Source organism: Monodelphis domestica, chromosome 4 (genome assembly GCF_027887165.1).
Source record: "Monodelphis domestica isolate mMonDom1 chromosome 4, mMonDom1.pri, whole genome shotgun sequence".
Lineage (NCBI taxonomy): Eukaryota > Metazoa > Chordata > Mammalia > Didelphimorphia > Didelphidae > Monodelphis > Monodelphis domestica.
This window is the reverse complement of record NC_077230.1, coordinates 180,961,859-180,988,319: the sequence shown is the minus strand read 5'-3', so window position 1 is coordinate 180,988,319 and position 26,461 is coordinate 180,961,859. Positions and strand designations below refer to the sequence as shown.

Sequence of the window (26,461 nt, the reverse complement as noted above, 5' to 3'; positions counted from 1 at the left end):
TTGAAAGGAGAGACATAATAAGAAGCAACTTTAAGGGCTTTGTTGTTGAATATACAGATGAAAAAGAATTTATGGGGGCACCTAGGGGCCTCAGGGGACTGAGAGCAAGACCTAGAGATGGGAGGTCCTGAGTTCAAATCTGACCTCAGACACTTTCTAGCTATGACTTTAGGCAAGTCAATTAACCCCAGTTTCCTAGTCCTTACCTATCTTCTACTTTAGAACAGTATTGATTCTAAGATGGAAGGTAAGGGTTAAAAAAAAAGAAAAGAAAAAGAATTTAGGTGCTTGCCATTAGCCAGGCACTGATTTAAAGTATAGGGAAATGAATAGAAAAAGCAATATAGTCTCTTCTTTCAAGGAGCTTAATTTTGTCAGGAGAAGACAACGCATATAGAAGAGTGATAGGGAGGGACGATTTGGCTTGGAAAGTCACTGGGTTGGTAAGTAGAGCAATGGGTTGACATGTCCTTTCCAGGAATGGTCAAGCTGTAGAAATAGAGAGTGAACAGTGTGCTGGACTTAGAGATAGAAAAACTTGGGTTCAAATCTCCCTCCAAAGTTCACCACCTGTATGAATCTGAGCAGCAAGTCACTGGACCTCTGAGTCTCTGTTTGCTTATTTGTAAAATGAGGCAGATGGATTGAATGATCTCTAAGATATCTTCCAGGTCCAAGACTTATAATTTGATTACTGATCCAGAGGTAAAAGTGGAGCAGGGGTGTGAGCAATGGCACGGCATAGAGATGGCTGTAAAAGGGACAGAAGCCGGTCAGAGAAAGGCAGCATGGTCTAGCTGACCCTGGATCATCTCCTGACTTCAGGTGATGTTTGAAAATGTTAAGGCAGGTAAAGGGGAACAAAGCTATTTTTAAGGTCTGGTCAGTGAACCCCATGAAATCAGGGTTCATAACTTGGAGCAACTTCAGAAGGCCTTTAATATCCTGTAATCCAATAGCACAATTGCAGAACTTTTCAGACTCTCACTTTGGGGTTTCCATCTCCAATACAGAAGATACAAAAAGGTAAAGAGTTACATTAAACAAGACTTTATCTTTTATTTACCTTCCCTTAATAAACCCTGAATGGCTATGTTCCCTGCTTTTGATTGTTTTGTCTGCATATTTCCTGCTAAGAGTTTACAAAATAGCACTATTGAACAGGAAGATAAGAAGCACACCTATTTGTTTAATAACATCAAGGGGGGAAAACTGCTAGCTCATCCATTTTGTTGTTAAGTTGCTCAAAAGGATCAAAATACCAATTAACTTGCTGGCTCAGAAATCTTTGATATCCTCAGATTTACTGACATTTTGAAACTCTTGTTCATACTTGTCTAATGGCTTTTTGATTAGGAACAAAGAAGTGCCAATCTGTTTAGCATTTGACCTGTTTTCTTAAATATTTTCATGTATTCAACTCCTCAGCTACTAAAAATACTCAACTAGTCATATTTCTAAGTTAAAGGAAGATTTCCCCCAAGCCCCCAACCCCATGATCCACCTCTGAATATTAAAGAGCTGAAAGACCACTTCTTTTTAAAGGCTATTTTCAATACTATTTTATAATTATATTTCAGTTTATTTTCTTTCCTTTTGGTTATCAAACAAGATAACGGATACAGCACTTTGCAAGTCTTAAAGCACTATATAAATGCTAGCTATTTTTATGATTCACTTTTCTTTTTTCATTGGATTTGGAGGGGCTTTGAGAAACTCAGGGAGGCAAGGTACCATTTGGGGCATATGTTCTTTGCTGAGAAATAGCTGAGACAACATTTGGCATGGCATAGAGTAACCATAAAAGAAAGCCAAATAACAACAGATAGGATGTGATTAGTTTTATATTGGTATCTGCATGTTGTTCTTCAGACATCTTTACACTAAGAGTGTTTGTTGTCAGATTTGGTAGAAAAGTCTACTGTAAATTCTATTTATACCCAATCATGTGTATGTATACTCTTTCCAGGGGTAATGGGAGCAAGGGGATGTTTTTGACTTGGATAAAGGTAGTTCCTGAGTTTAGAAAGAGTTGAGGGCTGAAGAGAAATGATACCCAATGGAGTCCTGGTATAGAATAGTATACTATCATATAGTAATAGGAATGGAAGTGATTGCAGCAGAAGCAGCAGCAGAAACAGAAGTAGAAATAAGTCACTTGGCCTTTAAGGTTTATAAATCACTTTATATACATTATCTCATTTGATACCCACAACAATCCTCTGATATGATTCCCATTTTACATCTGAGGAAAACTGAGGCTCTGAGAGATTAAGAGACTTATCCAAGGTCATAGTTAGTAGAGATCTGAGGTTCTACAGATTTAACTAAATATGGGGGGAAATTCAGAATTGTAGAATATTGACATTTTAATGGACCTTCATAATTATCTAATCTAATCCCCTCATTTTGTAGATCAAGAACCTGGGGACTAAAGAGAAACAAAGGCTTCCTGACAAAGTAAACTCATCTAGGTAGCCCTTTATAGTAATCTCAGATGGAGCATCCTGGAAGTCTGATCATATTAATAGAGGCTTAAAATAGAACCAGAACTCATCTACTCTTCTCTCTCTCTCTCTCTCTCTCTCTCTCTCTCTCTCTTTCTCTCTCTTACTCTCTCTCTCTCCTATGTTTTAATGATACTTAGTTTATTTTTAAGAGTTACAGTGTAAGAGTGGTAAGAAAATTATGTATGAAGGCTCTTTACCCAAAGTTCTTTTTTTTTTCAGAGCTCAAATCTATGAATTTTCCCAAGAGGTGGAAATTGTATCTCACCTGATACAAACCAACCTGAATAAAGCATTTCATAGAAACCTCAAGCCTTTTAAATCTCCTCAAAAATGCCATTTACAGTCCAAGCTTCAGGACAGTATCCCCCAGAGGCACCAAAGACCTGATATTACTGGAGATTTCACAGTTCATGGCCCCACAATAACCCCTGAAGATAGATGGTATCCCAGATATCTTCTTGCAATAAGCATTATTGATTTTTTTTATCATTTTAACTGAACATATGTAGCTGGCCCCAAGTGAAGCAGGTCATTTCATATCCCATCGAGTCATCCACCCCAGTCATATTGTCACTCAATTCTCTGTCATAATGTCCTCTGGTCTTCCAGATACCATGCTTTGAGGGACTTTATTCAATTTTAGAACTCTCATCTTGAGTAGAATTTGATTGATTCATGAGTGAGTATAACCTCATATAATCTACTATATCTGTCCAGTCCCACATCCAACAGTGCATACTTTATATTCTATCCAGATGGTATACTGCCATTTGCCTTTCTGCCACAATTAGATCCTACTTTCTAAGCCCCTATTCTACTTTCTAACTTTTGTTCTGGGAATTATAATTAAATCATTGCTACCTCTGTTTCTTTTACAGCATGACAATCAATTTCTTTATAGCTTCACCTACCATCTCTGTAATTTCCCAGACCAAAACACCCTTCCCTGGTCACCATTTCCCTATATGTTTTTGCCTCATCTTATTAAAATGTCCACAGCAGCTAGGTGGTGCAGTAGATAGAGCCCTGGGCTTGGGATCAGAAAAACTCATTTTCATGATTTCAAATCTAACCTCAGACACTTATTAGCTGTGTGACTTCAGTAAGTCATTTAACCTCATTTGTCTCAATTTCCTCATCTGTGAAATGAGTTGGAGGAGGAAATGTCAAATGAGTGAACAACTAGAATGCTCCCTCTTGGAGGGCAGTGATTTTCTTATTTTTGTATTTTTGACTCTAGCCCTTTGTACATTGCTTTGTAATGTAAGTACTTAATAAGTGCTTTACATTCAATCATCAATTCATTTATTAAAGTCCAGGCTTTAAAGAATGGTGGAAGATGAAAATTGGCCCTGTAAGAGCTTACTAAGAGCTTGGGGAGATATCTAACCTCAGACACTTACTAACTGTGTGTCCCTGAGGAAATCATTTAATTTCTGATTGCTTTAATTTGATGGGGAAGGAAATGGCAAACCACTGCAGTATCTTTGCCAAGAAAACTCCATGTTAGTATGATCTACAGGGTCATGAAGTTTTAGATACAACTGAATTGACTGAACAACAAAAATAATGTAATATTTAAGGAAGGATATGATAGCTACTGAATTATACATATGGCAGCTACTGAGTTACATATAAATAATGAGAAAGTGTGCAAAATTAGTCATTACAAAGGATTGGGAGGACTGGAAAAGAAACACATCTAAAGAAACATCACTAGAGATGCTAATCCTACCTTTTCACAAATTCTTCAAAGAGGATGCGGTGGGAATACCCCTGCCGGCGGATATTGGCAGTTTCTAGAATTCCAGTATAACGAAGCTGTACCAGTACTCTCTCCCTGGAGAATGTCAGCGCCTCTCGGTCATCATTGGGTTTAATACAGCGGACAAAATGAGGTTGTCCAACCACCATTTTGGAGAGCAGATCCATCAGTGAATACTACCAGGAAAAAGGTATATATTATATTAGACCCTAAACAAAATGGCTTCCAGAAGGTTAATGCCAAACTGATAAATGATGTTCGTAACAACTTACCTTTCTCTTTTAGGTGAAATAGAGAAAGATATGAGGAAATAATGGTTTAGTCTATAGCTAATATTTACAGATTCTTTAGGTGTAATTACTTAGTGATATGCATTATTTACACTTGGTAAAAAACTCAGTTATGTTAAAGTCTTGATATGTGCAAGGTCTCCAATTAAACTAATCATTAGACTTATAATCCAGACCAATCTTTTCATGCTACCATACCCATTAGAACACATTGTTCCTTAAGTTTAAAAAAAAGTCAGCTTTTAAGGCAAATATTAGATAACCTGTTTAGAATTAAATGTCACCAATAAGTCTAAGACATTACCATAAGTGCAATTATTATTGCTTTTAAAATTGGGAGAAAAAGAATTTTTTTGGATGAAGAGAAAGAGAGGGTAAAGAATGACAGAGTTGGAGAAAAGAAAGGGAGGAAGGAGGAAGAAAGGATAAAAGGAAGAAAAGAAGGAAGGAGTGACTAAAAGGAAGAAAGTGAAAAAGGATCAGTTATGATGGACAGTGGCAAGATGCTTTTGGTAACTGCTTCAGTATCTTCCAATGGCATGTCCATAGGTTGTCTCTATTATAATAGAATCCTTATATAAAGTGTGACAATAAGAACATAAAACTCATTTTTAAGCAAATATAAGCCAATACAGCTAAAACTAGAAGAAAAGCAGGCCAAGGGGGGGCAGGAATCTTTGCCTAATATCTCTAAAAGTCAGTACTTGGGGAGGAGGAGAGCTAGGTGGCTTAGTGAATTGAGAGTTAGGCCTAGAGACATGGTTCAAACCTGGCCACAGACACTTCCTAGCTGTGAGACCCTGGACAAGTCATTTAGTCCCCATTGCCTAGTCCTTACAGGTCTTCTGCCTTGGAACCAGTGCCTAAGTTGGAACTTAAACATTTTTTAAAAAGTCAATACTAATAAAAATGATGTGATCAAACAATGTAATGCTTTGGTAGTCCAAAAACATATTTGAATATAGAATAAATGCAACAATTTTGTTATATAGCTCATAGATAATCTTTGAAGAAAAATTTTATTTAGGCATTCAAATATGTGTTGTATGTGGGAGTGAGTTACTGTAAATATGACAATATTCAGAAGGTTGTGCGATAAGAGAATTGTGAATAGCCTCCTGCACTAGGAGTCAGAGAAGAAGGATGCAAGAGTGTAACAACTCAATAATTCACAAAGAGATTGGGGAGACTGTGGGAAGGACTAGATCTATAAGAGGGAAACAGCAGAATCCAGAGAGAGGCCTCAAAATGGGGATACCAATAACATAGGTTCAAAGTTTGTGAGTGGGTCTAATCTATTTGGAGCCCTTTCCTGGAGGTCAGGAAAAAGTGTAAGGACTTAAGGAAGAGAGAAGATAGTAAGTGACATCTGGAAGAGATTCTTTGATGCTCATCATTTTGTTCAAAGCTGACTAAGCAACATGAAACTGGAACTTGTGAGATAATCTTAGCAGGAGAGCTCAGGTCTTTCTATATATCTCTTCACAATGTAATAAAAATATGTTTGTTCAAATACTGTATAGAAATAGGTTATGGAGGAGCACTATCATTAGATAGAGAAGGAGACTAAAGGGGCCTCAGGGGAGAAAGACCTTTAAATAAACCTTTTGACCCTTTTTTTTTTTAGCATTGTTAGAAATGGGGTGGAGCACAGCATACTTCTTCCCTTTTAGGCACACAATAGAAGTGCCTTCCCACAAGTTGTGTTGAATAGCCCTTTCCCTGAATTGTATGCAAAAATTGTGTACCAAAGATAAAGGTTCACTAGAGAGATTTCACTGTTTATCCTTTAAAAGGTTAATAAGTGAAAAGAAGAGGATCAAGTAATGGAAAGTTTCAAGCCCAGGTATAAAGAGAAGTCAGGGAAGGAGAAATTTGAAATAGAAAAGAAAAGGAAGAATCAGACAAAGAAATCATAAGATAGCTCAGAGTGACATAATTGAAGTGTGATTTGAATCCAGATCTTCCTGACTCCATATCCACCATGCCAGGCTCCTAGAACTAAAAACATTAAGACTATGAACAAAAAGAAGGATTACTCAGGAAGTTAAAATGGATTGGACAAACACCCCCCCCCAAAAAAAAAAAAAGTTCCAGAAAAACTTCTGTGTGAGCTTTGGAATATGCCTAGCATTGTCTGGAATTGTACTCTGCCCATAGGGGGAATGGCTCTGAATAATCATTTAGGAAAGAGCCTACTTCTCAAGGACTGGAGAAGCTGAGAAAATGGTTCTGGCTACCTTTAAGTATGATAGAATTGGAAGGGAAAATAAGGGATCATATTCTTATCTACCAAGATAGTTTTAGTCAGGGTGGGGCTAAATCTGTGCACCTAAACAATCAATACATTCCTAAGGTTTTCTACCGATTCTTAAGAAGGTTATCAGGTCAATCCTCCAAATCCCCATATCCTCTCCTAACCCTGTTTTCCTCTCACCTTAGCTTCTCTTGGAGCTATCCGTGGTGCTTCCTTATAAGATGACATTCTGCCTCCTTAACCAGCTAAGCCTGCACTACTCCTCCAGCCTTCCAATACCTCCTAAACACTTACACTACTAGCTTCTTGTCTGTCCCTGTATGACTCATTCCCTGCCAGTCTTCAACCAGTTCTGATTCTCATGTAACTGATCACACCTTTGCAAAGGTCTAGATTTTGTTGTTTTAATTCAGCTTCTTCCCTGGATCATCCTCTGTTGGTGGCCCTATAGCCTAACTGGGGCAGAACAGAACCCTGCCCCCTCCCCTCACTTTCCTGGGATTACCAGTATGAAAAGGAGCATGGCTGCCACTGGCAACCCTTCCCTTATTCTACAAAGGGCCTTTGTTGTTAATACTTCACACTTCTTGACTTTATTCTTAACACATATGCTCTCCCTCATTCCCTTGACGACCCTCTCAGTATCATAGTGATTTGGAAGAATTGAAAAGGTTTTTCCTTCTTACAGAGAAGTGGATGATTCCTGGGCTATTCTTTGTAACTATTCTATGTAACTGTAATATACTAATTGGTGTATAATATCTACTTTGAAATTATTCACATTCTAAAATTTTTAATCTCATATTCTAGTAAAGAGTATAATTTGTGTTATGTAGTAATTAATTTATGACTGAATAGAAATACTGGATAAAAGTAGGAGGTTAAGCATATATTCTCAAGGTTATAACTCAAAGAAGATGACCATTCTCTCCTACTCCTCCTGACCCCAGCTTTGGATCCTGGGTGGTAGAATAAAAAGTGTTATTAAAAAAAGCAGAATTTATTTTTGTGTATCCCATTCTAGAACTTGTCCAGGAAAACATTTGTATCTCTATGAGGCAGTGTGGTCTAGTCAAATTAGGAAGATCTGGGTTTAAATTGTCCCTTGGATACTTGCTGTATGACAATAGATAGAAAATGGCCACTCATCCTCCCTGGGCTATTGTGTCCTCCTTTATATTAGAGAGATACAAGGTTTTTGTGAGGCCCAAATTGTGATAATGTATGAAAAGTGCTGTGCAAACTTAAGGTATTATATAAATTCTAGCTGCTGTTGTTGCCATCATCTTCTTCCTTTTCACAAATTTGAACAGACCTAAAAATAACATCCTAATGACAAAACATGATGGTCATTTCCAGGTAGTGGCAGTCATTGCCCTAGAAGTCTCTTGGATCAGTTGTATTTAGAAAATCAGTGTATTTTCCCAGATTATTTCAAAATAGGCTGGTAGTTTGGCAATCTTCTTTCCCTTTCCCTCTAACAAAACTTTTAGTCAGGAGTTTGCTCTCCATGGATATATGTGCTATTAGAAAACGAATATTTGAATGTAGCTCATACTCTATCTAGACAGAAAGAATATAACTTGACGTTAAGCCCTGTAAGCCAGACAGGCCCCAAATGAAAAGCATCCCACCATCAGAGAAGGATAAGGAAAGAGTATAAAAAAGGACTCCTGCAGATAAAGGGTATTTTAAAATTCACCTTTCATCTTGCATTCTTTCCCTTCCACTTCACATGACATCTTTAAAATAACCCAATTTCTGGTTTTCCTGTTGGAGACAGTTCTTTCTGACTACTATTCTCTTATATACAGGATACTCCAAAAGTCTTAGTATTATTATTAGCTACTAAAATTTAGGTTAAGTTTAGTAAACAAGACGAAACAGATTCAGTCTGTATCAAACTAGTCTAAATTGGTTCAAACCTGTGTAAACCAGTTCAAAGTGGTCTAAACTGGGTACTTGGGCACTTTGCAACAAAACTTAAGTATTCAGATAATTAAATAATTGAAGCAATAAGTTTTTGAAATATTGAATAATCTTAAATATTAATTCAAGCATGTATGGAGAACAAGTGTTAATAGCTGACAATGGGTGAAAGTTCAAACAAATGTGGTCAGTTTTAGGGAAATCTGGCAGCAGGTCTTAGAATCAGGAATTTTTATTGCTTTCCATAATTTTCTAAAACTATCTCTCCCAGTGATAAAACCCACAAATGCCCTGAATACATATCATCATTTTAAAAGCCTGTTAAAAGCTCAGAATTTGGGGGCAGCTGGGTAGCTCAGTGTGTTGAGAGCTAGACCTAGAGACGGGAAGTCCTAGTTTCAAATCTGACCTCAGACACTTCCCAGTTGTGTGACCCTGGGCAAGTCACTTGACCCCCATTGCCTACCCCTTACCACTCTTCTGCCTTGGAGCCAATACACAGTATTGACTCCAAGATGGAAGGTAAGGGTTTAAAAAAAAAAAAGCTCAGAATTTGCAAAGCAGAAGTATTATTCTATGAAATATGACTTTTTAGGATGGGTAGACTAGTACATAATAGCGAGTACAACATAATTAAATTCAACATCCAAATGAGAAAGAGAAAAATTAAAGGAAATGCACTATACAGAGAGTTAATTTTAGAAAAGAAACTACCAAAATTCATGTATTAGAGGAAAAAATGAAAAGTAAAGTTGAAAAAGACAATAATACTCAGGAAATCTGAAAACTATTTAAAATAACTTGTTAAAAGCATGAAATAAATATATACTAAGGATCAAAATAGCAAATGCTTATATAGATAAAGTATGTAAATGAGGTGAAATCGTTATTGAAGAAGCTATTGTAGAGAGAAAGAACTTTAAAAATATTTAGATTCCTGAAGTGAGCAGAACTCATTCATTTTTCAGAGTTCTCTATCTTCTACTTCAGCTTTTTCTCCACCCTAGAGAAACCTTCATCATGAGCTCTGTTCTTCAGATTGGTAACTTCCTAGTCTAGACCTTAAGAATTATTTCTTAAGAGGTCCCAGCCATGATCATTTCATTGCCAAATAGACTCATTCTCTGGACTTCCTGACTCATTAGCCACCTTTCTCTTTCCTTGAAACTCTTCTTATCTTTCTAGCACCCCTATATGGATTATCTGCCTTCCCTGCCCCACCCCTCATTAAAATGTAAGTTTCTTGAAAGCAAGCACAGTCTTATTTGCTTGTATTTGTATATTCAGTACTTAGTACAGTAGTGATACATAATAAATATTTAATTTATTTTCATTATGTAATAATTAATGATATATAATAAATAATTATTAATCATTATAATATCAATCACCTATCAAAATTTTTTCTTTTTAAATTTTATCTTCCCCCAATTACATACATGTAAAAACAGTTTCCAACATTTTTCAAAAAATATTGAGTCTCCCTTTCTCCTCCCCAGTCTTCCATTCATCTTGAGATGGTAAGCATCAATTATCTTTCTATCCATCTGTTTATCATCTATTATATTTCTTTCTATCTATCTAGCCAAAAAAGTTTGCCAGGATTTTCACATAGATAAAGCCTAAGTTGTTGGGAGGCTTTTCTGAACTTCTACTCAAGATCTAAGTCTATAAACCTACAATGTCCCATGATCCTAAATCTTTGTGGAATTCTGCAATTATGGGTTTAAAAAAAGACATTATAAAATAACTAGGAAATATAGGAACATGGAAAAATCTGTGAAATCGTGCTTTTTATCACTGGCCAGAAATAAAGGTGATTTATTGCTCTGAAAAAAAAAATCATAGCATCTAATATGAGGTAGTAATGGTTTTGCTTATCTAAAGTCTATTTGAGACTGTGAAAAGGATTTTTTACATCTTCCTGTTTACCTAGAAAAGTTTAGCAACAATAAATATCAATTTTTATTATTTTATTTAGTAGCAAAAATTTTATCAATAGTAAATCAATATTAATTAGTGATTGATATTAATAATAGTGATTAGGAAGGACTTAATAGGAAGAACTTAATACTTTTTCATTAAATCTTTCCTTGCTTATGACTAGACTATTAGACTGAGAACCAAAAAAACTATTCCTATGCTTTTGGATAACTCAATTTTGTTTCTAGGACTTTATCAGTACTAAAGGCAACATGGAATAAGGTATAACGAATCAGTCACGGATACAAGAATTCCTAGGTATAAGCCTTTCTTCTAACTCATACTAGTTGTGTGACCATGGGCACATCACTTAATGTTTCAGAACCTCATGCAACTCTAAAATTATGTTATAGATTATTTGTCTATCTGTACTGGCAGGGAGAATTTTTATACTTGAGTTCCACCCACAAATGAAATCGTAAGTCTGTGTCCCCATCTTCCTCCCCCCCCAAAAAAAAATCCTCTGCCTAATTTACAGGGCTATGATCAGGATTAATGGTTCATAAAATGCCCTTGTGAAATCTTTTTGAATAAAAATTCTGAGAGTAAGGCTAATCATAGACAAAATGTCAAAGCATGCCAAGCCAGTAGTCTATGTTTCCTTCATCATCGTCTCTAAGGCACCTAGCTCCATCTAAGCTACACTATTTACATCTGGCCACTTAGTATAATACTACACCAAAGGGGGCAGCTAGGTAACTCAGTGGATTAAGAGCCAGGCCTAGAGACAGGAAGTCCTGGGTTCAAATCTGACCTCAGACACTTCCTAGCTATATGACCCTAGGCAAGTCATTTAACCCCCATTGCTTAGCCCTTACCACTCTTCTGTCTTGGACCCAGGACCTCCCAACTCTAGACCATTCCCTCAATCCATTGAACCACCTATCATATTAACCACCCATCATATTAACTTTTTTACTCATTTGACTTAACTTATGATATTAAAGAGATAACTGATTTAGTGGCTTCAGAGTTAGTCATAGGTAGCTTAGATCCAGGCAGATTAGGCATGTTCTTTGTGATAGTACTTTGAAAACACTGGCAGAAACACATATCTACATAAATCAAAGGCTTAGTTTTATTACTATAAGAAGAAGGCATCATACCCGAAAGTACGAAGCTACAGTTTGTCTCTTCATGTTAGTAGTTTCTTCTGGATGATGCATCACTTCTAGGGTGTCTACCTAGAAACATAACACCAGAAGAAAGTGATGAGAAAACAGATATTGGATGAATCTATGGGTTTTTGTAGAACCTAAAAGACTGCATGGTCAAACATTTGAGAGGTCTCTGTAGTTGGCATCATCGTGGGTAGAGCTGTGGACGAAATAAATGGCTTTGGCTCCAACCATCATTGTCTCCCTCTTCTCCAAACTATGCTGACTTCCCTCTGGTCTTTTTGTATTTCCCCTGGACCTCAGACTTCTGCTTCTGGAGCCTTGATTATGGTTGGTAAGCTTTGATAAGTCCCCTGATCCAATATGTACTTTCAGGCTACCCCAAACCATGCTGTGGCACTCAAACACTCTTTTCTATGTGTCATCTTCCTTTAAAAGTGCTTTAACCTCCTTATGCATGGGGACTGACTTATTCCCTTGTAGTGGCACTTCCAGTGTTTAGCACAGTGTCTAGAACATAGTAAATGTTTAAGAAATGTCTATTCATTCATTTATTGCGTGGTTCTCACTTCTGTAAAGCGTATTCAAATTTCCAAGTTAGATCCATATTCTCCCATGTTCCAATCACTGAGTTAGATAGTAAAGACACGCAGATTTAAAATGTCTAATTGGAACATCCCATGATTCCAGGCTATAAGAGAAGATTTCCAGGTACAGAAAGAATCTACTATTTCTTTCTCTATCCACAAGGGAAAAAGTATAATGTACATGTCCCAGAGGCTACTGGGAAAGTGACCAATTTCCTTCTTTGATGATCAGACTCTGAAATTGTCACACCTCTCTTTGCCTGACTTCCCATTTTACAAATGTTCTCTCCAGTCTGAATGTGGAGAACCAAATCTCTCAATGGGCAAATGTGGACTAAAATATTATCTAATTATGTGTCCTTGCCATTTATATTAGTCAGGAGCTTTCTTCTGAAAGGGATTTGTGAATGAAAATAATTCTAGTTATCAATTGCAAGCAGATTGTGTTCCTATATTGCAATTCTGGCAAAGCAGACAGAATCCAAACCTGGAAACCAGCAAATACAAGAAGTGACTTTGTTGTCACAAAGCATCTTAGCATTTACTTGGTCTCTGGCAGTTCACCACCTGCTCTGAACAGGTGGCATTAGTATGAACTTGAACTAAATATTGTCATTGTCAGTACATGTGATGCCCTCAATGGGCCACATGATGGGGAGTCATTTTTGAGATTTGGTGAATTTTTCCCACAATCTTTCTCAATTGGAATAAATATACAGTTCTTACCTTGAGAAGGTATATAGGAGACTGCATGCAAGAACCCAGGAAGGAAAAAAGAAAGCTTAAATAGTATCAGATAAGAAAATAAATTCATATATAGGAAAAAATCAAAATGGAAACAAATTTTCAAAAGTTAGACATGAAATCTGGATCATTATAGAGGGGACTTACCATATTGATTTGAAGAAAAATTTACTCCAAATCTGGTTTGAATAAAACCTTAGTATGAGAGGTAGCAAGGTAATTCAGTAGATTGAAAGCTAGGTTTAGAGACAGGAGGCCCTGGGTTCAAATTTGATCTTACATACTTTCTGGCTGTGTGATCCTAGGCAAGTCATGTAATTCCCATTGTTTAGTTCTTACCATTCTTCTGCCTTGGAAACGATGCACAGTATTGATTCCAAGACAAAAGGTATGGGTTTAAAAAAAATGACAAACTTTAGTATGGGCTCTAAATATATTGCTAGCTTACAAACTGACAGAGGATGCATTTTTTTCCCCTTTGAAAGACATCTACTTTTATGTTTTGGGCCCATCAAATGAAGAAAATGAACCAAACCATCTTTAAAATTCCTTCTGGGTCTGTCCCGATCCAATTTAGTAACAGCTTTCAAATATTTTTAGACTGATGTGGAACTCACTGAAGATTGATGGCAAAACAACCCACAAAAACTTTCTGTAACATTCCTCGTAAGGAGCCTTTGGCCTAATGTCCACTTAAGGCTTTGGTTGCATTAATATGCACCTGAAGCATGAATGTAACATTCAGTTTTGTTTGACTTTTTAATGGGGTAAAAGGGAAGAGACAGGGGAATGACCCTAAAGCTGAAAACCTTCATGTAGAAATAACATCAAACTCTTTCCACAAGTAGGTTACCTGACTGAGTCAACACCAAAGGTCTCTCTCTGCCCTCTTCCTCTCACCCCTACAGCATCCTTATTTGAACAGACAGAATCTCGACACTCTGGAGGCCCCAGAGATATTTTGGACAATTCAAGCTCAAAAAAAATATCAAGGAAGGAACATGAGGCACAAAAAGACATTAGGAAGAAAGTAAAATGTCTTCATTACACTCTACCTTTCAAGATCCCCTCCCTTCAAATTTAGGCTCTTCCCAAAGATTTCTGTCAAAATCCAAGCCTTTCTCTTCTGGCTTCTTGTTTTAGTACAGATTTAGGAAGAGTCGGTGTACCCAGGAAATATGAAGCACACAAGACAGGAAAAATCAAGCAAGTCAGCTTTATTGAGGAGCAATACTCACTCTAAAGATAGGCATTTGGAGACAGTGGAAACAGGTCAGATCCACTGAATGGAATTGGGCACCCAAACCAGGAAAATCTGATGGTGTTTGGTTTTGTATGGTTGTGTATTTAACTAGGTTCTCATCTAAGTTGAGCAGGAGGAGGCATTGAGGAGAAGTAGTGAGGGGACTGGACCTAGGGACCTGGTGTTGATTCATGATGATGGTGGGGAAGAAGACATCTTAGAGAATTGGTCAGTTGATATTCAGACTCCCAGAAGACTGAACTCCTACTGCTGATCTTATTTAGGGTGACTTAGGGGTTTTGAGACTGCCTTGGAGAGTCTTTGTTTATTGAGCCAGAAGATACTGAGATCCTTCCATTCCTCTTCTTCTGACAACAAAATTTGCTAGCCTAGATCCATATCCCTGAGGATTCCATTCTGGGCTGGGTGAAGGCAAGTTATCTGATTAATTCACCCATGCTAATGTGCTAGTGAATGCTGATGGAATGACTCAATACCCCTGGAATCATTCATTTTCATTTTGATCTAGCATTAAGTAGAAATAAGGTCCTACTCCAGAGGAATGTCTTCAATGGGGAAAATTTCAGTTCTCCATTCAGCAGCCTACTGGAAGACATTCATTCATTCATTCATTGGCCCCCTCTAGTCATTCAATTAAATGACTAAGGAAGGATTTTGTTCAGAGACTGTGGGCAAATTGGTTTTAAGCAATTTGATGAAAACTTTGATTCTATGGTTCTATAAAGGTGTAGATGAGTTGGCAGATGGCCCAGTGCCAGACTTGAAGTTTTAAAAACTTGAGTTCTGACTTGAAGTCTAAAAACCTTGAGTTCTGTCTCTGATGCTACTTAGCAGTGTGACCCTAGATAAGTCATTTAACCCTTTTGGGTCTCAATTCCCTCATTTGAAAAATGGGATCTGATATTACCCACTTCACAAGGATCATTCTGAGGATAAAGTGAGTTAATATATTTAAGGTGCTTTGCAGAACTTAAAGTACTATAGTCATGCTAGCTATTATTATTTTTATTAGTTTAAATTAACTCAATTTAAGGGAATATTCATATAATATTTATATCAATTATAGTAATTATGGAAAAGATCTGAAAGTTTTAGTGAACTACAAGTTCAATGTGTGTTAGTATAACATGGCAACCACAAAAATAAATTCTATCGCAAGCATCAATAAGAGAGGTATAATAACCAGAAATAATGAGATTACGATCTTGTTTTCTGCTATGGTCAGCCCATATTTAAAATATTGTGTATAATTTGATATGCCACATTTTAAGAAGGCTAAGTGGGAAAAGAGCCACCCAGGGGCAAGCAAACAGATTAGAAAAAGGCCTGGAGAGCATGCTATAGGAGGCTCAACTGCAGAATCTCTGGATGTTTAGCCTGGAGAATAGAAAATGCAGTAGTGCCATGATGGTGGCCTTCAAGTACTTGAAAAGTTACTTAGAGGAAGAAGGGTTAGGCTTCATTAGCTAATCCCCAGAGGGCAAAGTGAGGAGCAACCTATAACAGTTTTAGACAGGCAAATGTTTCAGAGAACTCAATTTCTTTTTGATATAAGTAAAAGCTTCCTAACAATTAGTTATTCAGAAGTGAAATTTGCTAACTTGGAGGAGAGTTGAAGCCCCTCCCTCAATCTGCCCACTAGAGATATTCCAGCAATGACTCAATGGCTATTCAGGTATAACTTAAACCAGACAGAAGACTTCTAAGTGACCTTCCCATTAGATTGCAAGCTCCTTGAAGGACTATGGCTTTGCCTCCTTGTATCCTCAGTATTCACATGGTGCCTGGCACACAATGATATTGTTATTATTTTATTATTGCTATACTATTTTATTTATTTATTATTTATATTATATTATATTTAATAATAGTGTTAACTGATTGGAATTCTGTGATTCTGCTTCCGACTTACTCCCCACAAATCTTTCCTGTCATGGCACCTTCAGAAGGAGCCTAAGGAATTCAAACCAAAATGACTGCCTTCCTTGTATTTCTTCTTTAAGATCAGTTTCTTCAGCTGTAGTTTCATAATGAAGGTGGTCCCTAAAACACCAAAAGGCCAGTCTAAACAATTTGCTTTCAAGGTAGAATTCTAAAAAGTATCATCTGATACTCCGGGTGCGGTCTTGGCCAAGTTAGGTACTGGGACAAGTCTGGGCCTTTTTCATTATGTGTAAAGTCAGGGAGTTTGAACTAAATGGCCCTTGAAGACCCTTCCACTTCTACCTCTGTGGGTTTTAAAATTAATATTCAATAACTAAATATTATATTTTATAAAGCTTTACCAATAATAACTAAAACAAAAGAACTGTTTGACTTCAGCCCAGGAAGGCAGGTTCAAGAGAGGAAGAGGGAAGAGTTACAGTCACTTAATACAATCATGCAAAATGTGGGAATGCAGGAAAAGGGGATTTGGTGAAATACTAAGGGACTTCTGGGGGATGAAGTCCAAAGGCTCAAAATCTCCATTTACACACCTCCATGAGACCCGGAGAAAATGTATAACTCAAAGATATCAGGTCAATCCCTTTAAGAGAGGCGGTTGTTTGTCAATTCTTTTCAGTCATGTCTTCATAACTTCATTTGGGATTTTCTTGACAAAGATATTAGAATGTTTTACTATTTCCTTCTCCAGCTCATTTTCCAGATAAGGAAACTGAGGTAAACAGGGTTAAACAATTTGCCAGAGTCATATAGCTAGTAAAGGTCTCAGAATTCAGATTTGAACTCAGAGAAGACTTCCTGACTCCTGCCTGGCACTTTATCCATTGTGCTACTTTGCTGCTGTGGTCTTGTGAAAAAGAACACTAGATCTAGAAAAAGAATATATAGATTCACATTCTTTTTCTAATTCTTGGTTCTTTGGGCAGATAACTTCATCTCTCTTGGCCCTACTTTCCTTATCTGTAAAATAAGGGAGTTAGATCAGATTTTTTTAAAATTCCCTTTTGTTTCTAAAATTCTATAAAAATAAAGTCATTTCCAGACCACTTATAGTGTTCTTTTGCTAATATATTAGTCTTCTAATTGATCTATTATCTTACATTGTAAGTATTCCCTCTAGTGATACAAAATAAAAATTTATTCATATTTTCCAAATCTAGATGATTCTCATTAATATTTTTTCATAAATTTGCCACAATGAGCCCAACTAATATGTTTTGGAACTTTCATTGTCCAAGAGCGAAAGTATATGACTGGGCCAGCTTTTTTTCCCTCCTGTGTTTTACATATTTCTCATGCCTTCCACCACATCACTTCAGAATAATTCCTCATGTGTTATATTATATCCTCTTTCTATCTGCCATGTGCCTCTCCATTGACTTTTGGGGGTCATCCTCTATTTTAGATCATACTCATAGTCATTTGGCATATTATCTAAAAGAAAAGTGGCATTAAAAAGATGAGTTTGGAGATTAGATAAATAGTGAAAAAGTGAGGATGGATTAATTTTTTAATGCTTGTTAAGCGAAAAAATAAAAACCAATTATTTTTAAAATTAAGAAAGGTCTTTGTACTCAAGAAGCAAGAGAAATGATTAAAAGGCAACCTAGCCTGCTTTTGTTGAGTTCTGAGCCCAGTTCACTTTCCATTTGCAGTTTTTATTCTAGATTTACATATTAATGCATATTATACATACTATACATACATTATACAGACCATACATACATTATTCAGACTATACATACTAATAGAGCTCATCTATAAGATTGTCTATCCAAACACATATTATAGCTTAGATTAGTGATTCTCAAAATTTCTTGGTCTCAGGACCCCTTTATGCTCTAAAAAATTATTAAAGGGGTTCAGGAGATTGCTAGTCAGGCCTAGAGATGGGTGTTCTAGGTTTAAATCTGGCCTCAGCCACTTCTGAGCTGTGTGACCCTGGGCAAGTCACTTAATCCCCCTTGTATAGACTATACTTTCTCTTGCCTTAGCAACCAATTCACAATACTGATTCTAAGACAGAAGGCATGGTTTTTTTTTTAAATGAAATTTTATCATATGCTTCTAAAAATATACCAATTTCCAAATGTTACCAGATATTTAAACTATGAAGAAGGAAAACATATTTTAAGAAAAAACTGAAATGAAATACCCGAATAATTCAGGTTATTATTTTCTTTTTTTATTCTTTCTTTCTTTTTTTTATTTGGTCAATTTCAAACATTATTCCTTGGTTACAAAAATCATATTCTATTCCTCACTCCCCTCCCCTTACCCTTCCCATAGCCAACACGCAATTCCACTGTGACCTTAATCAGAACCTATTTCTATGTTGATATTTGCACTAGGATGTTCATTTTAGAGTCTACATCCCCAACATATCTCCTCAACCCATGTGATCAAGCAGTTGGTTTTTTTCTGGTGTTTTTATTCCCACAGTGTTTCCTCTGAATATGAATAGTGGTTTTTCTAGTAGATTCCTCCAAGTTGTTCAGGATCACTACATTGCCTCTAATAGAGAAGTCCATTACATTCGATTGTGCCACAGTGTATCAGTCTCTGGGTACAATGTTCTTCTGCTTCTAATCCTTTTGCTCTGCATCACTTCCCATGGAATTCCTCTACTTTATTATTCCTTTGAGCACAATAGTATTCCATCACCAACATATACCACAATTTGTTCAGTCATTCCCCAATTGAAGGGCATCCCCTCATTTTCCAATTTTTTGCCACCACAAAGAGCACAGCTATGAATATTCTTGTACAGGTCTTTTCCCTTATTATCTCTTTGGGGTAAAACCCAGCAGTGCTATGGCTGGATCAAAGGGCAGCCTTTTATAACCTTTTGGGCATAGTTCCAAATTGCCCTCCAGAATGGTTGGATCAATTCACAACTCCACCAGCAATAAATGAGTGTCCCTACTTTGCCACATCCCCTCCAGCATTCATTACTTTCCATAGCTGTTATGTTAGCCAATTTGCTAGGTGTGAGGTGATACCTCAGAGTTGTTTTGATTTGCATCTCTCTGATTATCAGAGATTTAGAACACTTTTTCATGTGCTTATTAATAGTTTTGATTTCTTTGGCTGAGAACTGCCTGTTCATGTCCCTTGCCCATTTATCAATTGGAGAATGGCTTGATTTTGTTGTAGAATTGATTTAGCTCTTTGTAAATTTGAGTAATTAGGCCTTTGTCAGAGGTTTTTGTTATGAAGATTGTTTCCCAATTTGTTACTTCTCTTCTAATTTTGGTTACATTGGTTTTGTTTGTACAAAAACTTTTTCATTTGATGTAATCAAAATTATGTATTTTACATTTTGTGATTTTTTTCTAGCTCTTGCTTGGTTTTAAAATCTTTCCTTTCCCAAAGGTCTGACATGTATACTATTCTGTGTTCACCTAATTTACTTATAGTTTCCTTCTTTATGTTCAAGTCATTCACCCATTCTGAGTTTATCTTGGTGTAGGGTGTGAGATGTTGATCCAAACCTATTCTCTCCCACACTGTCTTCCAATTTTCCCATCAGTTTTTATCAAATAATGGATTTTGGTCCCAAAAGCTGGGATCTTTGGGCTTATCATAGACTGTCTAGAAGGCAAGAGTTTAAAAAACAAAAAACAAAAAAAAGTGAGGACTACTTTAAACTCTTAGAAGATTGTAAAAAGGAACCTGGAAAACCCATATGAATGGTCTCAAAATCAAAGGAGCACAATTTAAGAACTCCATTATCTACTAACCGAAATTCACATCTCAGTAATAGGTGCTGAATCACCAGTAGACATCCAGGAATGACTTTAAGAGTCTTTGGTCTATGATAATGTAAATCTCAGACAAATTCCAGATCTCTGCATTAAAAATCAACAGAATACCGAAAGGTGCTGATAATTTTGAGATGATGTGGATATATGTTAACTTTAAAGTTTTACCAACAACTTAACAGATGATTTAGATATATTAAGGAACTTACCCCAAGGTGGCACAGATAAGAGTTAAGTCTATTTATCCCCAAATCCCTATAAAATGAAGAACTTAAGCTCTTGTTCCTGAGCTCTCCTCCATCTCCATCTGGTCCATGCTTCCTAGTACTATAAACTCTAATCCATGGTTACATGTGTCATATTCTGCCTCTTCCCTGTGTTTTTTAGCTTCCTTGACCATCTGATTGCTTGTCCTCACAGTATCTGCCTCTGTACTCCTTTTGCCACTTGTTTCTGTACCCTCTGTATATTATTAAGATGTGATTGCAGATCTACTTCCTGTTGTCATCATGTGCCTTCCTATCAAGTATCCAAAGAATTAAGTGTGTCTGTCCTCATTTCATAATTTAATAAATCAATAATCAATTCAGTTGCCTTGGGGGGGAAAGTAATAATAAGATCTAATATATTATTCACACCTTTGCTTTCTATCTCTCTTTCATATATTTTGAAAAATTGATCCATCAATTCCCACAAAATTTTGTGACTTCTATCATTGGTCTCTTCCTTATCTATCTGGTCTATTGTGGATAGTTTCCTCATTTTTTCCCCTTCAGTCTCATTTTTACTTTCTGTGGCAGTACATTTGGGGACTCTGCTGATGTGGCTTCTTGATTATCAATAGGAGTTTCCTATGAAAATGTTGATAGAGCTTTTCCATTTTCTTGTTTTATTATATTAATTCTAGTTTCATCTTTAAGTTCCTTGTCATAACTTTGCTTACTTGATTTTCCCCCAAACTTTATTCATATTTATTTCCCACTTTTTGTTTCTCATTGTTTTATGGAAGAATGCTGCTCAGAATTTTCCACCATCTTTCTACAAAAGATTTTACAAAGGAGTCTATATTCATGTTAGATCAATGAAGGGGAAAAATAGGACAAAGCTCATTCAACAACCACAAAAGTTTAAGTGAGAATGTACTGTTTGCTGAGTTGTGAAGAACTAGTCTAGCCATTCTGGAGAACAATTTGAAACTATGCTCAAGGGCATATGGACATAAAACTGTGCATACCCTTTGACCCAGTAAGACTTACTACTAGATTCATATCCCAAAAAGATCAAAGAAAAGGGGAAAGGACTTATTTGTATAAAAAAAATTAAAGCTGTTCTTTCTGTGAGGCAAAGAATTGGGAACTGAGGGGATAACCCATCATTGGGGAATGGCTGAACAAGTTGTAGTATATTATTATGATGGAATATTACTGTGCCATAAGAAACAATAATCAGGATGCTATCAGAAAAACCTGGAAAGACTTACATGAACTGATGCAAATTGAAGTGAACAGAATCAAAATATTGTACATAGTAATGGCAACATTGTGAAAGATTTAGCTACTCTGATAAAGACAATGATACAAGTCAATTCCAAAGGACCCGTGATGAAAAATGCCATCTTTCTCCTGAGAGAGAATTGATGAATTCTGAGTATAGATTGAAGCATACTTTTAATTTTTTCTTGTGAGTGTGTTTTATTCTGTAACATGGCTAATACCGAAATATGTTTTGTATGACTTTACATGTATAATTGATACCATATTGCTTGCTTTATTGAGAAGTAGAGGGGGCAGAAGGGAAAGTGAGTATTTGGAACTCAAAATATAAAAAGTAGATATTTAAATTGGGAAATATTTAATTAAATAAAATATCTTAAAGAGAAAAAGAAAGTTTTGGTGTGAGAAAGTGAAAGGGGATGTGAGGTAGAAGTGAGGTAGAAGAGAGGTCTCTGATTTAATAAATGGCATGATAGTAAAACTGGGATCCATGAAACAAAACAGTGTTTCCCCCCTGAATTTACAAAGCTTTTATTTTCTATGAAATCTGTCATTTTCACTGAATTTGAAGAGCTGGAAGTAATCCCCAAAGATCATCAAGGACAATTCATGTCATAAAAAAAAAATTCCTTTTATAATATATCCAGAAAGTGACCATCCAGATTTTGCTTTTTCCTGTGAGGTCCACCCCACTATCTACTCAAGTACTCCAATTCATTTTGGTATTGTTCTAATTACAAATATCTAGTGCCAGGAAGTTTAGAAAACTGAAGTACTCTACTGAGCTAGTATCTTATCCAGAAGCATCAGAGTATATAGGAAAGAGATCTAAACTTGGAGTCAGAAGACCTGAATTCTTGTCCTGGTTATGCCACTAACTTGCTGGGTGACCCTAAGCAAATGGCTTAATCTTGGTGGACCTTAAATTCCTTATCCATAAATTTACGAGTTTAAACTAAGTGGCCACTAAGATCCCTTCCAATTCTTCCATACTATGATTCAACTTAGATTAAAGCCTCACTTGATCTGGAGCTGAACAAACATGATTTTTGCCCAGGAAACAATGTATGTCAGATAGACTTACAGGCCAGATTTGTTAGCCCACAAACATTCAGATTGTGCCTTTAGAAGCTATACTACAGACAGAGAGCCCTGGCAATGGAATAAGCCTTTCTGCTTGGTGTCTTAGCACCATATGTGGATTCCACTTCTATAGTTTCAAAAAAGAAGAGAAAAGAAATGTTAGTTGGAAGAATATTGGGTGTTGTGTCAAAAGACCAGGGAATCTTGACTCTGTCCTTTGCTCCCTGGATGATCTTGGGCAAATTATTTAACATTTCTGAGTCTTGGTTTCCTCACTGTAAAATGAGGAAGTTTACTAAATAATTATTATGGTTGTTCCTAATTCTAAAATTTATGAATACAGATTATTCTTCTATATGTTTTAGGTCAACGTCTATAGTTATAGGGCCTGAAAGCATAACATTATTAAAAAGTTTTCTCTACTGAAATATGAACTTGCTCAAGGAGTTAAATGGATACATAAAAGGTTCAAAAAAGGATTTAGGGCAGCTGAGTGGCACAGTGGATAGAACACTGACCTGGAATTGAGAAGATCTGAATCCAAATTCAGGCTTAAATGCATATTATCTAGGTGAACTTGGGCAAGTTAGTTAACCATGTTTGTCTCAATTTCCTCATTTGTAAAGTGAACTAGAGAAGAAAATGGCAAACTGCTCCAGTATCTTTGCCAAGAAAACCCTAAATGGAGTCATGAGAGGGTCAGGCCTGCCAAAATATTTATCACTTGCTTGACAAGATCTTTCCTCATGATTTTTTACAATTATCAAATTACCTTTTTTTTTATGTGGGGAGTCTAGATATGTGATTTTTATCATGGACCTCTTTGTATGGAATCTCCTATCTGCTGCCATTAATCAGTAGCTTAAATAGCTTCCCCTAAGTCACACCACCAGGACATTACAAAGACAGGATTTGACCTCAAGTGTTTTCTGATTCCAAGGCTGACCCTCTGTACCCCACTGTTTCTCTAAGTTATCTCTACCCTATTTAAAAATCTGTCTATTATCTTGGTGACCATCTTGTGACATGGCATCTGAAAATACATTTTTATCAATGATTTTCAATGTATTTCAGGGTAACTATCCTGTGTCACCTGGGGTAGTGATACCTATGGGAAGAAAGGGGCTTCTTTACTTTTCTTCCTTTTTCTGTTGTTGTTTAACTGAGGTAAGAAATAATACTGAATTTTCACATTGCTCTTCATATTTTCCAGAGTATCTCTTTTGTCAGTTATACATTTTCCTCCCTGATTCCTCCCTTCTTGACTTGATCAAAGCTCATAGTTGGAAATATGGTACATTCTTCTTATCTACTACAAGTTATCGATTGACTTCTGGGTCATCTTGACTCTTTAGATATCACAGAAGCCATTCAATTCGAAACAATACAGAATAGGGAGAACATTTATGTCAGATAGGTTTTTGAGCCTGAGAGAAGAAGCTTGAGATCATTAAAAGCATTAAATCCATATTCTCCAATATCCTAATTTAGGTCTTTCAACTGATTCCTTCTAAGCTAAAATGGGCACTCCAAGTCATCGCCATTTTATCAACATGCAGATACTGTGTTATTATTGAAATGGTATTTTAAGTTTAGCTTTAGGGCAGCAACCACAGCTTAGGCAGGAGTATTTTCAATAAAGTTTGGCTTCCATCCCAGGGTAATTGGCCACTGTTGACTCTCTTTTATAGATGTCTCCTTTGGTTGGGAATGTCACCTTCCTAACCTAAGGGGAAATACTTTGATCTTCTCACAGATTGGCACTAAATACTTATGAAGGAGCATCATTACTTATCTGGAAGTGATCCTTCCTTCCAGACAACAGCAGGAATGTTAGGGCACTGTGACAGACAACTCACATTTCACAACTACTTCTTTGACATTCTTTGAATGTTTTCACACTCTATCACCAGGCTTCCTATATTGCAAGCCTCAATTCTTTAGAGAAACATGTACAACATTTGGTGTTGAGGTGAGTTCAATGACGCTGATGTATCTGAAACTCCCTGTATCTTTGGTCATTGTTTGGGATGGGAGGCTGGGGGATTGATTGTTAGTTACTAACCTTGACTCTCCCAGCACTGAGTTGAGGAGGCAAAGACCTGGATGCTGCTGTCACTCTGGCTCTTGCCTGGGCCAGGTTACCTATGGAGAAAGACAAAGAATAGGAACTGAATGAAAAGCAAAGGCTGGCTTATTTGGGAAAGCCCTCGAGTTCTCTGGAACTTTACTGGAAAAATTACTGGACAAAGTGAGGACATAGTTAGTGTCACCGGCACTGCTTAGTCTTTATAAGACACAAAAGCACAGCTACCAAGAGGGACCAGGATATAGTTGTGGCAATGGGAGAAAATGGAAATGAACATGAAAAGAGTCACTGCTCTGAGATTCTCAGGCTGATGACAAGACAGGGACGTTGAAAAGAGACAGCATAAAATTTCTTAGTCCTCATAATAGTACAGCTATCCCGCTGCAAGGGTAAAGACTTTTCTGTGACTTCCTCAAATTTGTATCAAATCCCCCAACCGCCCCCCCCCCCAAAGAATAGGAAGGAAGTTAATACCATGAAATCTCTCCAATTCTGTGCTGTGCTCACAAAGGTATCCTTGGCCCTAAAGCTAATGAAAGATGAGAAAAATGATAACACAATCTCCCCTTTGAACTTTTAACACCCAGATCTGCCTAATCCTGGTGGCTTTTACCTCTTCAGATAGCCAGGAGACCCTCCTTTCACAAGATTTACAGGCTTCTTAGGAAATCACTGCCCTCTGCACTGAGGGACCCCAAGTCTATCTTTTCGGCTTTTTTTTTTTCTTGTTTGTAAACTCAATCTGATCTTTATGTTAAGGAAGCGATGTCACATCATGCAATTGTTCTGGGAAATAAAGGTTGCTCAGAACAATAGTTTTAAAATAAAGTTGTCACAGAGAGGCACCGCTGTGAATTTTGCATGTGCAAGACACTCGAGATTTCAAAGTTTTAGCAAGTCTAGCACAAGATGTCCAAATGTTTTCTCTGGCTGTGTCTTCAGAGGCTAAACTGTGATTAATAGCACTGAAAGAACCCTTTGAAGCAGGATTGGTGACATCAAAGTCCTAATCCAGGGGTGGCAGGGGTTTTTTTTTTTTATAATGAGGGGGAAGCATTTTAACACATTTCAAAGGATTTACAGAATGAATAAACAATAGACCCCAGCAGAAGCACCCCACACCTTTCAGAAACATAACACATAAATAAGTTTCCATTTTAATTTAAATGTAAATAAAGTGTTGGCACTTCTTTTAAATGTTAAGCGGCCTGTTAGCATCAACACTCTAGCTGGCGATTTCCGATTTCCGTTTAGAGTTGGTTCATTGCTCCAAAATACCCTTCTGAGTCTCCCTTAATGGTAACCACTAAAGAATGCACAGGAAAGAAAACAGAAGTCAAAAAGCATTTAAAAGAATTTATATCCTATAAGGGACCCGAGTCAAGGGAGAAGCTTCATTCTAAGTGCACAGAACTCCCGGCAATCTCCATGTTCCCAAATTAATGAGAAAAGGAAGAAACAGTCTGAGACAATCTCAGCTGGCACATTACAAAGGGGCTGATTTCTTGCTTCAGAGGATTTCCATCTATTTTCAAGAAACTACCACTCACAATTTCTGTACCAATCCCCCTTTCACAGAAAAGGCCTGGGGCAAGATCCTCTGGGTCCTGTGTAAGAAGTCAGGGACCTCAGCCTGTCTCT

At 36.8% G+C, this 26,461-nt stretch overlaps 1 protein-coding gene across 1 annotated transcript in view; it reads right to left on the bottom strand.

Annotated features, from left to right (window-relative positions):
• Window positions 1-26,461, bottom strand: part of MYO3B (myosin IIIB) — a 700,839-nt gene that overhangs the window by 285,017 nt on the left and 389,361 nt on the right. Inside the window, exons 23-25 of the mRNA XM_056793985.1 lie at window positions 24,797-24,876; window positions 11,841-11,918; window positions 4,246-4,451 (exon numbers count right to left, since the gene is read on the bottom strand). Of these exons, the coding sequence (XP_056649963.1) occupies window positions 4,246-4,451; window positions 11,841-11,918; window positions 24,797-24,876 (364 nt within the window). The remainder of the gene's footprint in view (window positions 1-4,245; window positions 4,452-11,840; window positions 11,919-24,796; window positions 24,877-26,461) is intronic.